This window comes from Homalodisca vitripennis, chromosome X (assembly GCF_021130785.1).
Source record: "Homalodisca vitripennis isolate AUS2020 chromosome X, UT_GWSS_2.1, whole genome shotgun sequence".
Lineage (NCBI taxonomy): Eukaryota > Metazoa > Arthropoda > Insecta > Hemiptera > Cicadellidae > Homalodisca > Homalodisca vitripennis.
The window spans coordinates 23,358,509-23,377,272 of record NC_060215.1 but is presented as its reverse complement, the minus strand read 5'-3'; the positions used below and the strand labels follow the sequence as shown (position 1 = coordinate 23,377,272).

General features: G+C 33.6%; 1 protein-coding gene across 4 annotated transcripts in view; it reads right to left on the bottom strand.

The window, feature by feature from the left end:
- The window catches only part of LOC124368779, an 82,412-nt gene extending 63,967 nt beyond the window's left edge, over positions 1-18,445 (bottom strand). For 2 of the 4 annotated variants that reach the window (XR_006923001.1, XM_046826139.1), the window contains exons 1-6: positions 18,397-18,443; positions 10,039-10,111; positions 4,694-4,737; positions 3,193-3,307; positions 2,209-2,258; positions 587-659 (exon numbers count right to left, since the gene is read on the bottom strand). Coding sequence is in view for 1 of the 4 variants with exons in the window: in XM_046826139.1 (XP_046682095.1) it covers positions 587-659; positions 2,209-2,258; positions 3,193-3,307; positions 4,694-4,705 (250 nt within the window). In the remaining 3 variants the exon portion in view is untranslated. Of the gene's footprint in view, positions 1-586; positions 660-2,208; positions 2,259-3,192; positions 3,308-4,693; positions 4,738-10,038; positions 10,112-18,396 lie in introns of all 4 variants that reach the window. The other 2 variants (XR_006923000.1, XR_006923002.1) reach the window with 2 other exon arrangements.
- Between the last annotated feature and the right edge of the window lie 319 nt (positions 18,446-18,764).

Here is an 18,764-nt window from a genome sequence, read left to right as displayed (position 1 = left end):
ATATACCCGGCAGAGTCCTATAACAACACCATTGAAAAATCGGCACTTAAAAGGTTAAAATACATAACTTTTCCTGGACTTTAATGACCAGAAGACACCCTGCAGGAGCTTACTACACAAGCAAACTGTTACATCCCTACCTCGTCCAGCAAGTCTGTACTCTACTGCCACATGGCTATGCTCCCTTTGTTATCTGCCAATAATTTTCTGAAAATCTATCGATTCAAACTGTTTAACTTTTCTTTAAATGCCAATCAGCAAACATATGCAGAACAAGTAGTTTCAACTGTGAAAATTCATACAGGGCCTGTATAAGAATTAAAACGTGGGCCTGTAGAAAATGAGATTTTTGAGGCCTAAAGCAAGTAGTTTACTACATTGATGGGTCTAATGGGGATTGAGAGCTATACCAGTTGCCACGAAGGGAAGTTGCTAGGTTCCTGTAAATTGTCGTGCAAGTGCAGAAATATGTTATGTCCCAATCTCCAGCCGACCACTCTGGCCATTAATGTCCCATGGAGCAAGAGTTCTGTTAACAATGACTGAAATAGACAAGTAAATGTAATGCTAAACGATGTATAGTTACCAGTTTGTTGTTCCAGGTTACTTCTCTTGAACTCTCCCAGAGTAAATGCTTCCAAGTTCTTAGCCAATTCCATCTGAAACAAAAGTACAGACTGGCTGAATAAATGATAATATATTTTCATGTACATAATCACATTCACATACAGTTTCAATACACAATGTAGTGTTTATTTAACGTAACTGAAATAAAACCATTTTATAAATACATATTAAAAGACACTACTGCATACAGTAAAGTACCACTACCAGTACCGCATAATGCAGTGTTTTGGATTTTCTGAATATATATATATATATATATATATATATATATATATATATTCAGGTAGTGGTGTTTCTTAGAATAAAAATTTAAAATCATTTACTTTTTAACACCTTTAAACACAACAATTGTTCAAATTTAATGGGACTAAGAATCCTCTGAATAATTCAACCGAAACAGCCAGATAACTCAATCTCACACATTTTTTTCTGTAGTGCATTTCTTACAATCGGCACCCATTATTACAGTCCTATGTCCACATCATACATCTAGCTCATTATTATTTATTCACTGTTATAAGAACAAAATGTGTAAAACCTTCCCTTAACTGTACTTCTTTTTGTGCCAATTTATTTCTTGAATACATACTCTACATTTAACAAGTCTTAATTTACTTAACCTAAGAAGTAGCATGCAAATTAACTGTAGTGGAACAGTATTTTTAGGTCAACAGTTCATGTATTTTTCAAACATTTATTTCAACCTGAACTAACACTCCAAATATTTAAACCAAACAAATATTCCAAATGTAACATCTTATACATCCTTTTACTCGTAAATGAACATAGATTGAATTTTATTTAAAGTTCCCACTAAATTTTCACTACATTAAATTTTACAAAATGTTCCCAAGCTCTTACAACTTGACCCTTCAGCCCCTACCATGACCAACCTAATCGCCTCCCAGAACGACAATACCACCCCCACCACTGATAATCCTCACTCTTTCTTCATAACCACCACATGTCCAATCCTCCACCAAGAGGGGAAAAGTCTCTTTTATTAATTTTTTTATGTCTGGCTTCTCACTAAGAACCTCAAAAGAATATGGAGTAGCAAGAGTCCCTTTTTATTTATAAATACACATGTACAGCATATAAAACAACAGCTAAGTAAAACAAATTAACTCATTCATTTTCCTAAACCACAGTTTAAATTCTTAACACTCCTTTATATCGGTGCCTATATGTCAAAATTGTTTCTGGGGAGGATCCACTGATTCCCCACTTGACGGGTTGTTTCACATACCCCATAACCCCCCCTCCCTAAATGGCACTCTTAATACGCCCCTGGAGATGGGTATGCATGAGCTGAAGTTCATACTGTTATTCCTTATTACCTGTTGCTTGCTAGTTTTGTAACAACTCTCTTCCTCACAAATAACGTATTGGGGTCTCATTAGTTAAGAGTAAATTTCACTATTCAGCCAACTTTATTGTTGGAAAACACCCAAACATAATAGTTTTCTTTTTAATACTTGGAATCTCTCTCTCGGGGCTAATGCTTATAAATGACAATAGAGAAGGAATGGTTTCAGTTTGGCTTGTATTATAACTTGCATTTTATGACAAAATACTCACATCTAGTGTTGTAGATGTCCGTACTAGGCTGGTCTTGTTGTGATAGCCATCTACAAATCAACAGAAATCATTTAAGTAACCGAAAATGTAGGCTAGAAGTATGTAGGTAGAAAATACATAACTTTTATCACTATGGATTGAGTTGCTAGGTTATAGTGTTGAAACAATGTGTGAATTATTAATTTAGTACTATTTATATTTCTGATAGCTGCGAGTACAAGTGGATTACAAATTAATGATATTAGTGATATACTAGATGACAATTTAACAGCCAGTGATGAAGAGACCGATTTGCCTCCTCCACCTTATCTAGGCCTAGATATTCCTAATAATAGCAATATGTATAAATTTTATTTTTTAGTTTATTAAAGTATAAATAATATTAAAAAAACAAACCAAATAAGTTAAGATACACATAATCAATAAAACAAATATGATTTGTTGCATCAACAGCTTTAAAATACAGAATAACTTGGGATTTTGGTTTAAGAACAAATTATCAGTTTAAATATTAAATTATAATGTAAAATTATAATGGTCTATCAAAATTATTGTTTTATACTTTATTTTATTGTACATTAAAGCCTAATCATAAAAAAATCATGCATTACCATATTTTTCAAAGCAAAAAGTGTTAGTTTAAAAAATACAACACTGTACTTAAACTGAACATTTAAATAAAACCAGATAGAGAAATTAGCACTTTTTAATGAGTCCCAATAGAGTTAAGGAACCAGTAGCAGATCCTTTAACTCTGAAGCGATCACATATGTGAATATTCCAAATACTAACTAAATTTGTTTTTTTTTTTATATAGGAACTGGCATATAAATCTGGAAATCTCCATATCTTAGACGATCTAATGAATATGAGAATCCAGTAACAAAAATTGAAAGTTATAAAAAGTCACTAATATCAAATAGTCAACAAATACAGTTACTTCTGTTGGACATTGCCAAAACATTCACACAGAGGGTGACTCACCTACTGTTGGAGGCACGGTGGTCTGCTGCAAAAGTTGTCTCTGAGCTGTCTGAATATTCTCGGCTCGCACGATGGAGCTAGTAGAAGTTTCAGCAGCATTGTACTCTGTAGTCATCTGATAACAACATTAGAATAATATCATTTTATGTTCAACAGTTATGTTTTATATCAGACATCAGAAGATCTTTATTTACAAAATCTTCAAGAGATGTAATGACATCAAGATTACAACAAAATAAATTGAATTCTTGATTTTCAATGTCAGGGCAAAGAACTTTTAAATCATGTAGATTGTTCGTTCTACAAGCCAGTTGTAAAGTTGTCTTCAAAGCGTTGTTCCTTGTAGGATTTCAGGTTCTATAATAAAACATGTTTCCAATCCAAAAGATAACTTTGGTTTTAGTGAGTTTATTGCTTCTAAAACTTCTTTCTCATCAGTAGGGGTAAAATCGAATGTTTCTATTGATAAGCTGGAATATTGTAAGGGATGCATGGCGCAGGGATAGTACATTGCAAACGGAGCCCTTGGGGATTGCGTGCCCCCTCAAGCGTAAACAGCCTTATCTGGTCATGAGGAGCTCTGACTTGGTAGACCTTTTACTTTCTCAGTACTTGTGAGACCCTTATGGAGCCTGAAAATAAAAACAAACCCAAAACCTTAACAGATCTTGATTTGGAACATTTGCAACAGGCAGTTGCATCCGGCTAGCCATTGACTAGCAAAAGGAGATAATTCCACACCTAACTAACTGTTGCAGAACACAGTACCTAAATGTACATAGCAATGGCTGCACACACCAAACCGATGTGTACTCCAGTAACAAAATATTGTTTTAATTAAGAAACCATTTATGTTTCATTCTGAAATTTGGCATATATATATATATATATATATATATATATATATATATATATATATATATATGTAGTCAGTTATAGTGTGAATAACATATTTTTTCAACAAAATTTAAGGGGACGTAATTTTTGGAGAATTAAAAAAAAATCAAAACATAAAAACCATAGTTGTGATATATTAAATTAATTTAAGAGCATTCGAAATGGAAAAGAATGCCACAAACGTGAGCTCTTCAGCTTTAATAGTTTTTTAGCTATGGAGATTAGAAAATACTGAGACATGACCAAAAACTGCCTTTTTGTGGGTTTTAAAAGCCTGTAACTCAAAAATCCAAAGGCAGAAAAATGTAAAATTTTTCATTTTAACTAGTCTTGGTAGATACAACTTCCATACTAGAATTCATCAAAATCTGAGAGGCGAAGGTCCATACCACTGAATGAATGAACCATGGTCATATTTTTCAATATGTAGATAGTGTATTGAGACTCAACTAACTAGTTTTATATAACACTATATCCTGAATTGCACAACCATATTTTTTGGTTTAGATATTTTCTTTCAGAAGCATCTTAATGATGCTTAATGGATGGTGTCAGAGCTATATTTTCCTTTTCTATGACTTGTATTTTATTAAAATATACTTACGACTTTCTTCATGGTTGACTTCTCTGGATTAGTTGGAATGTCATCTACAAATCAAAAGAAATCACTTAAGTAATATTCCATTTATATCAATACACATTTTCAACTATGAATGGTGCCCCTGTAATATGCCACTGAGCAAATCCTCATTCCTTTATCATTTAATCAAAGGGAATAAAACTTAGACTATCAATAATACAGAAAATAAATTATTCAGTGGTTATTAACAATTGGATATAGCAGTTCTATCAATTGCCATTGTTATAGAATTCTTTACAATAAATAATAGAAAGACAAATGTTTATGTTTGAACGGTTATTAACCATTGTAACATTAATGACCCTACAAAGTGGGATATCATTTTGCCTTCAACTACAGAATCTATTGCAAACAATAACCCAAAAAACCTAAGTCTGAACGTATTTACAATGACAAATCTAAGCACACACTTCTTCTTCATCTATGGGGCAGCCTACTGTCATGCACTTCAGCCTGAAGGGCCTTTTACGCACCACGAAAGAACACCATGAGGCTTACTATAAAACTATTTAAATGTAAACTTTACAATGGTGAATCTTATGTTAGAGATTGGCTGATCAACTTGCAATTGTCTGGAAGTCTTTTGTGTTTCTTGCTGCTTATTTCAGTCTTTGGACAATAAAACTGGATTTTCATCCTAGTTCAGTGATTGGAAACATTCAAATGATTGGAGTAAACAACATTAACATCAGCGGCCTATCGTTCTAATATAAAAACATGCATTAATAGATAAAAACAGAGAGAACAAATACACACATTACTTTCAACCCAATATGAGCAGATCAGTTATTGGCGAATTATATTACTCAGAATTGTAACTGTTGTGAGCTTTCTCCAGTTAGAGGGTTACCTTTCCAAGGTGATAAATGAATATTTAGGATCTACCTCCAATAGCATCTATCAAGGATACCTTGAATTGATATGCAAATTGAACCCTTTTCTTTCTCAGCACCTAGTTCAGTATGGGAACAAAGGGCTAGGACAAGTTCATACCTATCTGCTAAAGCCAACAGAACGTCTTATCAGCTTCTTACTAGAATATTCCATACTTTACATAGTTTGAAAGAGGCAGTTTCAACTCCTTAAAGGCTTCTGCCAAGTTAATTCGTCGCTGAGTTATGACTTAACAATGTGCACAAGGTTATAAACAACGCAGCTAATATGAGATCCGCAGCTTACTCAGGCATACAAACTAGAAATAAACAACACTGCCCTTTTGTTGAGTTTTTCCACTGTGCAGCAAATTCACCCAACGCTGCTGTTCTTCTACTCCAGAGTTCTGCACTATAGCCATTGTGTTTTTTTTATTTGTTCATAACCTTTTCATCCTTTTCCAATCCAATCCATTGATAAAGCAACTTTGAAAACATGTTTAGAAAACTAAATGGTCGGTGAGAGTAAATAACAAAGAGATAAAAAAACCACTGAAGGAAATATTTGAAGACCCTAATCAAAGCCTACAGTTCAAGTAGAAGCTTTAAGGCTAGAAAAGAGGTTGGAAAACTTTAAAATAGCTTTCTCGCTGTCTTGTGGAATTATGTTTTAGAAATATTTAACTTATAGTAGGTACAAAGCACCTTCAAATCTTGCAGTTATTTAAAAGGAAAGTGAAATTTAACAAGTATGAACAAAAATCATGTACAAACTTTGACAAGTCATGAAGCTTTTACAAGTTGAATCACATAACTACAAAAGAGTAAGAATCAGAAAAACTTTGGTGGATGACGGCCTATGTGATGAAGCTATTCTTTAAGAAAGGACCCTTTTCAAATCCTAAGTTTACATTTAAATCTTTAAACCTTTAATATGTAGCCTGTCAAAGGGAAAAAACAGCATTATGAGCTTTTAGCCGAAAAATGTAAAATACTTTCTATTTTAGTACGAAAGTGATTTTAGAAAGAGGTGATACAGGTTATCACAGGCTGTGATAAACTCTATGAATTCTACTCCAATGACACTGGAAGTGAATTTGAAAATGAATGTGGAACAAGAAGGATTTAGTGGAATTCATGACATATATGAATACGCTTTAAAACGTTATTTAAAAAGTGTTTTTCCTAATTTTCAGGTAGTAACTAGAATTTTTCTGACTTTACATGTTGCAAAAAGAGGATTTTCTGTTTTAAGTCAACTTATAGAATGTGGGAAAATAAACTCTTTCAGAAATTAATTTTCTAATGTTATTGTACTGTGGAAAGACTTGACACTTGGCACAGACTTTTCTGATTTTGTAAATAAATTTGCAATGTTAAAAGTTAGAAAAATCCTTTAATTTTATATCTTTTTATAATGTATCTTGAAAGTTTAACTTCTAAATTTGTAATGTTAGTTTGTAGAGTGAACAATATATCAATAAATGGCTACATTATTTGTAAGAATGACCTCCTTCTCTTATTATTTCTTGTTATACAATATTTAGCTTGGGGCCTACCACAGTAAAAGTGAAAGGTCAATGTATTATTTCAGTCATATGATAATAAACTTCTATGCATGATTTTGAGAGCTGATAAAAAAAATATATTTATAAAGTGCTTTCAGTAAATGGTTAAATGGGACAGAGTTAGTATGATTCTGTGAGCTTCCTTCTGCTACTTTTAGATCTGTAACAAGACAGTCATGATCATAAAGTGGAAATGATAGCAAGAGTTTAAAAGCCTTTGGTTGTTAATAAAGAAAATGTACAAGCGGTTTGTACTCCTTATAGGACAATGATTCAGACACCTAAAATTGCTTTAAGAGAAAATGAATGAAAACAATTCAAAGCTTTCCTTTTATCAGATGTTACATCAAAATGTATATTAAAATTTCCATCAGCTACAATAGTGTAGATCTGTCAATTCTTCAGGAAATTTAAAAACAAATCTAGAATACTCAGTAATATATATGATTCAGCTGCAGTTGAATGGTGCAAAGAAACAATTGATAAATAAGTTTATATATTCTTGAAACCTTTAAAATTTAGTTCTTAACTAAATTAACTAAACATCATAAACTCTAGAAACACTGTCTTTACTTATAAATGTTAAAGATCCACCCTGATACACCTTCCTCTACAATAAAAACTAGCACATAATACTTAGCTGGAGAAGAAAATATTATTTCATTTGTCGGTAACGAGTGCTCAGATCATATGCTTACTACAAGACAATTATTTAATTTTGCTACAAAAGTTTACAACAGGTCAATTTTTCCTCTAAGCCCTTGTATATTGGAGTGCAACCTATTAATTACTAATTTTTATACTTCAATTACAACTAAAATTCTTCACAGGGCTATACTTTTTGTATTCAACCAAAAACATTAATGTTATATTAATTTCTTTATATGTTACATGTAAAACTATTTACACAGCTTCCCAGGCAGAGGTAGTGGTGAGTATTCGTCTAGTGAAACCTCTGAGCTAGAAGGGCCTTTGTGAATTATGATCTGTGCCTCTGGATCAATAGCAGATGTGAACTGGGTCTGTGGTTCACTTATGCCATTTGATGTGTTGTCAACATTCCCATGAGTTGGGTGGCCTTGCATTTTGTTGGACTTTATACAAACGTGACATTTGCTCTGGTTTATTTTAATAATTTAAAGTTTTATGTAGGATTCATAAGAAACAGAAATGAAACAATTCACCTGCTTTGAAGACCCACTTTTCTGGAGCAACTATATAGTTAAGTGAACACAAATGTTCCATCCATTAAGTGACCGCATAGGGAAGAAGCTTGAGTTTGAAGACAAAGGGGAGACAAATATTTCACCAAAAACAGAGTGAAGTGGATCATCAAGACCTTTAAACTATTTAAGGTTCCAGCAGCAGACTGACCGTAGTGTACAATTGTGACAAGAGACGAGACACTTTATACGTTCGCTGCAAAAAATCCTATATAGAGTTCCGTATATGCTGAAATTTTTAAAAGATGTTTTTACTTACTTTTGGATGAAAAATGATAGAAATATATTTTAATTACTCATTAGTCACAAAAATTATCACTCACTACCATTTTGGGAATGCGGTAACTGTGGTACCTGCTAGCTCCTGGGGACAGACTTCCTTGCCAGCTGGTAACTCTAGTTACCGCTCACACTAGGGAACACCCTTTTATGACACTGGGAATATTCCAAATAAATACATCGTAGCTAAGTGAACTGTATTTTATTTGTTTTAGACAAACATAAACTATATGTATACGTAAATGTGTAAACCAAAATCAATTTAAAAAGTTTATAAAAACGTGAAAAAGTTTGCATACATCTCTGACGCACTCACTCAAATTCAGTTATTATTTACAAATATGTGGTGAGTAATTATAACAAAATATATTTAAATGTTTACTTGAAATGATACCAAAAATATTGTAGTACGTAAGTTTATAAAAAAATATAAAAAAAGAAGAAATAGGTTTAGTAAAATAAAATATTGATACAAATGTGTATATACATCCTAACCAAACTATCCAAAAGTCGTTTATTATTTAAAAATATGTGGTGAAAAATATGAAAAGTTATATTTGCAATAGGCTACTTGAAAAAATATATATATATATATCTTTATTTCTGTCTTTCATTCCAATCCAGTTATGAGCACTCCACTGGGGTGGGTTGGTCTCGTAATCACGTTCCTTCCGTGTTTGTCTGGTACTCCACATCATCCATGTTGTCATCCTCATCATCTGAACTCAATACTGGCTCTGTTGTACATCTAGAACTTGGTTGTTGTACACCACTTGGTCCCGGAGGAAGATCCATTGTGTTGCACAATCACTTACAACTAAAAAAAACTCTAAAAATCAAAAAATAATGAAAAAGTCTAATGTGAAAACGAAGTGCATAAAAAACGTGGGAAAAGTACCTCCCGAGGAGTGAGAAATACATCGTCGTGATAGCTCGAGTGCTGGCCGCACACTGACCTCATTTCAGAACAAAGGCTCTGTGGTAACCAGAGTTAACGCCCACAGCGAACGTGTTAATAACCCTCTTTTACATAGCAATCAGCATGCATATACAAAAACAAGTAGTTCTGACTGTAAAAACCCATACAGAGCCTCTATTGGAAATTAAATAATTGTCTACACAAAGTAAGATTTTTAAGGCATACAGCAGGTAGTTTACAATGTGAACGATTCTAATGGGGATTGGAAAATATACGAGTTGCCAGGAAAAGAAGTTGTTCGATTCCTGTAAGTTGTCATGCAGAAACATGTTATTTCCCGATCTCAATAGCCTAATGCTCCGGCCATTTAGTTTTCCACAGAACAAGAATTCTGTTAACAATGACTAAAACAGACAAGTAAATTTAATGCTAAACAATGTATAGTTACCGGTTTCTTGTTCCAGGCTACTTCTCTTGACCTCCCCCAAAGTAACTTTTTTAAAGTTCTTATCCAATTCCAACTGAAACAAAGTACAGAATGACTGAAAGGTACAACAATTTGGATGTTTAAATGAAAAATATTCACATGTACATACTCACATTCACATAAAATTGTAATGTACACATTTATTGTTTATTACATACAACTGAAATCAACCATTCTATAAATACCAATTACACTAGCATAAACAAGGAAGTACGGCGACTGGTTACACCTAATGCTGTTTTTTCAGGTGATTGTGTTTCCAGAATATAATAGGTCATTGAGTTGCTTAGAATGTTATTTCAACTAGTTGACTTGTTCAACACATTTTGCAAATAGTGAAGGAAAAACATTGGAAATATATTGTAACAAAAACATCATAAAATACATTACTACCAACTTTATGAAATACAGCAGAATAAAGGGCCTAAAAAGCAGGCTATACCAATGATGTTGCTAGAATTATAATATGCTTTTGCTATAATTTGATAATATTACTCATCTGCTGGCTACTTTATGCTGTATTATTAAGTTCTTTAAAAATGGTAAACACAAATTCTTATCAGTTACATTTATTTATAACCCTTACAGCTTCCTTTTGCCATATAAAAACTCTTTGTGATTCACTAGTGCCAACCCAAAGAGTATTCCATAGTTTTAAGTTACTATGAAAGAATTCAAACTAGGTTGTTGCAAGACTCTAAACTTACACAACTTCTGAGTTAAATTGCTGAACTAAAGGTGCTATCTAAATATCCAGATAACGTTATTAGCTTAAAATTATGTTATACTTCACTATTTAGAGAAAATACAATCTTTTCAGTTTTGTCTTGTTTATTGATAAAGTTTGCCTGAAACTACTCAAGTGCTAATTTCAGAGTGTTCTTTCTTCAGCTATGAGGTTATTAAGATCATGATTTTTATAAATGAACATTGTGTTGGCAGCATATAAAAGGCCCACTACAAAGAAAATGATTAATTGAAACTATAAATAAAAAGAGCCCAAATACAGAATCCTTAGGGTCCCCCCCTTTGTACGTTTCTAAACGCAGATTTATCATTACCTTGAACAATTTTTTTAATCACTAAGATATGACTAAAACAATTCTACCCAAAGTATGCAACTGCTGCACAGATTTTGGACTGTTGCTAAATTTGTGCAATGATCTCTACGATGATTGCGTAGAGTGTAGGAGCCTAGACCGATGACACCAGTCCTATGATCTACCACCATCCACCGCTGCTGTGGTGTCTACAATCATCCCAGTTGTGAAGAAAACTTTTTATCCTTATGTATCCTGTTGTAATAAATATGTTTTTTTAAGAAATCCAGTCTCTCATAAAGAATTCGGAAGCAATTGTCAAAATGGTGTACTGAGCTAGAAGAATGCTGGCTATTTTATTTGTAAGTAATTATAGGTTTTTCAAATTATATTAATACAAATAAATAGTATTGTTTATTCAAATGGGTTGATTAAGTATTATTTAATATCAATTTATAGAAACCGCATCATTGGACTAGTTGAATTATTTTTTACCCTAAGTATTCCATATATATTTAATTTTTTTATCAGGTTTAATCGGATAATAAATAATTTTTTTATTTAATTAAGTTATTTTACATAATTGGTAAATACTTGTAACATAGTATCACATAAATAAAAAACAAAGATTCTTTCCCAATAGGGAAATATATGCAGGGGACGGACAGTAACATTACTCACTAAGATTATGTGGACATAGCCGACGACCTCAATAACTATTATTTAACAGTAGGATGTAACTTGGCAACTGCAATCGACTCAAGCGGCCCACCAGTGTTATGTGACGAGGATTACTCTACCGACTCCACTTTTACTATAAGCACTGTAACTGAGACTGACATTATTGAACAGGTTAACAACTTAAGTGGACTGTCCACGTCTGGGTGTGATGGAGTATCAGCCCCCTTCTCAAAAATAACATTGAATTTTTTTTTAACCGTCTTTGCATATCTTTAATTTAAGCATTATTTCAGGTAAATTTCCATCTGTTTTAAATTGGCAAAAGTTATTCCTCTCCACAAAATAATGATTTCCATACCAAAAGTAATTACTGTCCAATATCATTATTGAGCGTTTTTTTCTAGTACCGTACTCGAGAAAATAATTAAAAATCAATTAGTTAAGTATTTTATTAACAATGATATTTTAACTTCATGTCATTATGGATTTAGAAGAGATAAAAACATAACAGATTCGTTGTATATGCTGACTAAAGGAATCAACAAAGCTATTAGTTCTGATAGGTGTTGGCTCATAGTATTTTTAGATTTGGCTAAAGAAAAATGTTTTTTTAGCCGCTAGTTGCCATTTTGTAAAAAAAAAAATATTTTTTCTAAAACCAGTTAAGCTAAAGAAACCAAATCTGGCACATAGGTTTAAATAGACAAGAGAAAATTTTTTTTAAATAATTGTGTTATTATCAGTCAAATAACAACAAAACAAGTATAGTTATAAAACAATCCACAAGGCGCCAAATATTTAGTCATTTTAATTCAAATTCCAATTGTGTCTTTTGTAACGAAATCCGTCCACACATAAGCAAGCACGATCCCTTTATAGGTATGCTTGCACAAGCCGGGACCAACTAAGATTTTGTCTTTTGATAGGCATCAGCTGTTTAAATAGGTTAAAGAGATTTTACAAAATAACAACTATTTTGAAATCTTTGTGACAATTCCAACGAAATCTGTCAATGCATAAGCGAGCATGACCACTTTAACAATAAGCATACCTTATATATACACAGAGTGTCCCACGAGTAACCCGACAAACTTCTCAGGTGGTTTCCTCTCATCAAAATAATGAAAAAAGTTCATATAAACATATGTCAGTTAAATGTAATGGATTTTATGTAAAATGAATTGAACAATTGAATAAAATATGTCCCAGACCTGTAAGAACACCCATTTCTGAGATATCAGACAAAATATACAAAATTCGGTCTCGAAAAACATGCTTTGTTTAGATTTGAAGTATATTCAATTCATTAAATGGGTAATGAACACGCAAACTTCTATGCAACTTTAGATACTAATGTAATTCTGAAGAGAATGATGTAAAATAGGCCAATAGTAAACAAAAACGAAGTTTAAAAATGTAATGTTCAATTAAATTAACACATACGAAAAATAAGACAGATAATGCAATATGTTTATTGAATGAACGGTATTCAAAAAACAAAACATTTAAAGATGTTTTTTCAGTCAAGTAAATAGTTACAAAACATTAAAAGTATAAAACATTGTAGGTTGAGAAACAAGATATTAAAACTACAGTGTCAATTGAAATGCTTAGTTTAGTTTACTAAAAATCAAGAGTTGGCAACATTGCTGCAACAATACCTGAATACAAGTTATTATTGTACAGCTCTCCAACAATTCAGCTGCTGCAGTAACTCATCTATCACCTTTGGTTTGTGCAGTGTATGTGTATTATTGAATTATTTGTACTTTAATCGTGTTTTTTTTTACGACAAGATACCATTCACTTTCATATTCATCGCCATTGTTCTTGTCTCTGTAACTAGCCTTCTCGTGCATATACGAAATAATAACAGCTCTTAATGACATCACTAGTCTAAATAAAGAAAGCTACCAATGATTAATTATGAATATCTATAGGTAAAATGTTGTATTTGATAGTATTAATATTTAAAATCGATAATCATCATCCGATTGTGTTGGTGGCCGCCTATTATACTGTAGCCGCAGACTGGCCTCCAGATAATACCTACCAGGTAATTGTGAAAGTAACAGCCGAAGCGGCAAAATATGAGTTTTGCTTTATTAACTTATTGGAATCATTTTACAGAACAAAACAATATAAGGTTTGACAGGGTAGAAATGAGAAATAACGAAGTTGTAGAACATAAAAAAATGGAACAACTGTTCACGCACGGAACAATATTTCCATGTTGTACATCCGTGTTGGGCGTCATGTGACCTTTTTCCACCATGATTCAACCTCGTGATGACATCATCGGATGCGGCTCCATCTGTGGAAACGTAAAGGAGAAATAATACTGAAATGAGCAGAATTTTGACCCAAATGAATGTTTTTCTTAATTTCGAGCTATAACTTAATTAGTTGTTATCGGGTTGAGACGAGTGCATCAGCGTGGTCTGCAGCAGCACAGTGCTGCCCCGCGCTGATGTTAACGAAAGAAAAACATCCCTCGAGATAATACCTATCAGTAAAATATCAAATTCTAGAGGGGCTGATCAGAAATATAAATTGAAATGAAATGAAATGGAAAGGAAATTATGTAAAGTGTAAAAACTTAATAAATCATGAAAAACCTTACTATTACTATATTAATGGACATTAATAGAGAACATTTACCATTAGTGTGTTAGCGGATAGAGCTGAGCGGCAGCAAAAAAAATGGTGGTGGAGCCTGGTATGTGGGTGGGGGTATTTGGCCTTAAAAAGGAATTCTGCCAGGTACCCTCATGACGTGTAACAAAAAAGCCTGCTCCCTGGATTACTGACTTTATTCGCCATCTGCAAAGACAGAGAGACACCGCTTTCCGCAAGGCTAAGCGAACAAAGAATCAGCACGATTGGAGCTTATATAAAAGACTGAGAAATCAGACACAGCAACAAATTAGAAATTCTAAAATTAGATTTTACTACAATTATCTTTCTCAGAAACAATCAACTAAAACCCTGTGGACGAAACTGAAAGAGCTGGGAGTGGGCAAATCTGATGGTGACCAACAAACCCATTTAAATCCAAATATAATCAATAACTTTTTTGCTAACTTCCCCATTGATCTGTCCCGTGCTCGTGATTATGTCATAGAGCTAGAGGCTTCTCCGCTTGACAGACCTGTTCATCAGTTTTCTTTCACTCCGGTGACTGAGGCTGAGGTGTTCAGGGCGGTCATGAGGATGTCAAGCAATGCAGTCGGGGGCAACAACATTCCAATCAAGTTCATTAAGAGCTCTCTGCCAGTTACCCTCCCAGTTATTACTGCAATATTTAATAAATCTTTAATGTCCTCAACATTTCCAGATATATGGAAGCGTGCTCAAATCCATCCCTTAAATAAGTGTTCTTCCCCTAAAGCTCCATTTGATTTTAGACCTATTAGTATACTGCCTGTACTATCCAAGTGTTTAGAAAGAATAGTCCACTAACAATTTTCCCGTTTTATTGACAGTGGCAATATTTTGTCGGTATTTCAATCTGGGTTTCGCCCTCACCACAGTACTGCCACAGCCCTTTTAAAAATCACTGAAGATAGAAGACTTGCTATGGACAAGCGACAAGCTACAATTTTGACTCTATTCGATTTTTCCAAGGCCTTTGACTGTGTGTATCACCCTCTTTTACTGATCAAATTGAAGAGGTATGGTTTCTCTGATGGTTGTGTCAGGTGGGTGGGGTCATATCTCTCCGAGCGACAGCAGCGTGTCAAGACTGACAATGGGTGTGCTCCGAGTTGAAAGCAGTTATCAACGTATTCTGCTCACCCTCCTGAACAAAAAATATATATAGTATTAGGGGGTGCAAATGACAAATAACATGATTTTAGGGGGTATATTCATAAGTAGTTAAGTTTCTAATGTTTTAATATTCAGTTTGTGTGTTGTGTCTTGATAATCTGTTTACTTGAATATTATCTGCGGCCGGGACTGATAGGAGCCTGATAACGTATCTGTTATCTGAGTTCTCCAGGGCATGAGTCAGTGCTTCACAAGATATCGTGTTCAGTAGATTGGATTGAGTGAGTGCGTTGCAATCATGAATCATCCATCCACTAGTTCGACCAACCCTAGTGAATTGTGTTTGTCGAAGTGTTTAGTAGGGCACGTAAAGAGTTTACGTTTTAACCTAAACGAAATTATTTCCTTTTTAATTGAACATGGAATTTTTAATAATGAGTGTATTTGTTCGTCGTGCAGTCGCGTGTTGTTTTTAAAACCGGGAGACTTTGTTGTTTCGTTCCGATAGGAAAATTAGACAAAATTAGTAAGAAAAGAAGTTTTAAATGTTGCAATTTTTAAAAATCCACTTTATTGTTGCTGCTGCTCAGCTATATCCGCCAACACACTAATGGTAAGTGTTCTCTGTTAATATCCATCTATATATTTATATTTGAGTTTTTCATGATTTATTAAGTTTTTTAACTTTATATAATTGCCTTTGCATTACATTTCAATTTATATTTCTGATCAGCCTCTCTAGAATTTTATATTTTACTGATAGTTACTATCTCGAGGGATGTTTTTCTTTAATTGACATCAGCGCAGGGCAGCGGTGCCGAAGCCCGCGCTGATGGCCGGAGGCACTCGTCTCATTTCGATAACAAGTAATTAATTTGTTGCTCGAAATTAAGAAAAACATTGTTCATTTTGATCAAAATTCTGCTCATTTCAGTATTATTTTTCATTTACGTTTGCAAAGATGGCGACCCATCCGATGACGTCATCACAAGGTTGAATCATGGTCACAAAAGGTCACGTGATGCTCGACGTCGATGTACAACATGGAAATATTATGAAAGAAACAGGATTTTTCCGGACATTTGCCATCGTTCAGTGAAACAAGAAAACAGTAACACTACGTTTCGAGATCTGCAATCTGATCTCTCTTCTTCAGGTAAAGAACTAACCTAATACATAATTACAAACTAAGTTAAAATAAACGAACCAGAAGAATCATTCCTGAGTCAGAAAAACAGATTTTTGAAAAATTTGCGTTTATGTCAATCCCTTATGTGCCGGGATTATCGGAGAAAATTAGAAGAGTAGGTAGAAAGTACAACATTAGAACCGCGTTTAAAACACACACAACACTCTTAGACAAAGTCTCGTAAAAACAAAACCAAAAAAATGGCACACAGGATTCCAAAAACTGTGTTTACAGTATAAAATGTAGCTGCAATAGGGAATACATAGGCGAGACAAAAAGACCACTAAACGTAAGGATAAAAGAACACAAAGAAAACACGAGAAAGGGTTTCACAGAAAAGTCAAAAATTGCACACCATTGTTGGTCCGAAGACCATCATATGAATTGGGATGAAGCCCACATAATACATCGGGAACCACATTTCTTCAAAAGGAAATTAATTGAGGCAACATACATTAAATTGGCAGACCAACCAATCAGTCAACCATCAGTCGAGATTAGGCCGCTTTGGTTGCCAATTCTAAAAAATGAACTAAAGAGAAAACCAAAAGTATCAAACGGATCGGATATTTGTAATAAACCAATGCGGAGTCACAATATGGTTTTAAGAAGTTCATCTCGCATGAACCAATAATAACGAAAGGGCCCATTCCTGTTCCCCTTCCCTTGTATGTCCGCCATCTTGTTTTAGCCAGCCGTCACGATTGCCATTGGCTAGTCCCTCTGGTCAGTCGTAGGTGGTCAGTAGACGAGTGAAGACGCATTGTGACCTGTATTCCGTAGTTTACTTTAATGATTAGTGTTTTGTATAGTTTTGTATTAAGTGCATGTCTTTAGTGTTAGTGAAGTTGACAACAACATGTAGGTTGTGATTCCTGACTTAGGCGTGCCACAACGCTTTAGTAAGATTTGTTTATTTTAACTTAGTTTGTAATTATGTATTAGGTTAGTTCTTTACCTGAAGAAGAGATCAGATTGCAGATCTCGAAACGTAGTGTTACTGTTTTCTTGTTTCACTGAACGATGGCAAATGTCCGGAAAAATCCTGTTTCTTTCACAATCCTTCCATCGTCAAAAATAACCTTTAAACAAAGAATGGAAAATATTACTCCGCGCGTGAGCATTGTTCCATTTTTTATGTTCTGGAACTTCGTTATTTCTCATTTCCACCCCATCAAACCTTATATTTTTTTGTTTTATAGGACGATTCCAATAAGTAAATAACGCAAAACTCGTATTTTGCCGCTCCGGCCGTTTATATGATAATTACCCCCATTATATTTTTTACAACTGGTTTTTATAACTTTGACTTAGTAACTTAAAGATTTCTCGTTTATTGTAAACATAATGATACTAAATAAATGTATATAAGCTAAGATGTTTTTTACACGTTTTATAAGTCTGGAAATTGCCCAAAACAGCCTGCCAGTTCTAGAGACAAAATGCCGGTTCGAGATCCTTAGGTTAAACAATCTCGTTATCATTTCCGTCCTTGGAAACCTTATATTGTTTTGTTCAGGACGATTACAATATGTTAAAAACGAGTAATAATTATACCACTCTCGCCATTAATTTCATATTTACCAATTACAATTACAACCGATAAAACAAATTGATAACACTCTTAAATTGACTCACATTTCAAAGATACGGCGGTACTCGGTAACACTGATAACTGATACACGTTATCTTAACTGATACTTGGACAGTTAAACTGAGTTTCTCTTGACCACCGTAAAGTTAGCGTCACTTTGTCTTCCAGACCGTAAAGTTATCGTTTTTTGTAGTCTGTGCATAAATGTAGCAATTCCTAATTTGAAGGCGCTTCCAATAATTTAAAAACTAGGAAAACATGTATAACACTAATTATTTAAATGCAGTCGTTCTCCAAATCCACACGGTTTATCAAATTGAAAATTTGCACAAAGGTGTTCTGTTAGTTGTATAATAAGACAAAATCCCAAATTTAAGAACTCAACCGTAGAGAATGTATCGTTTAAAATAAA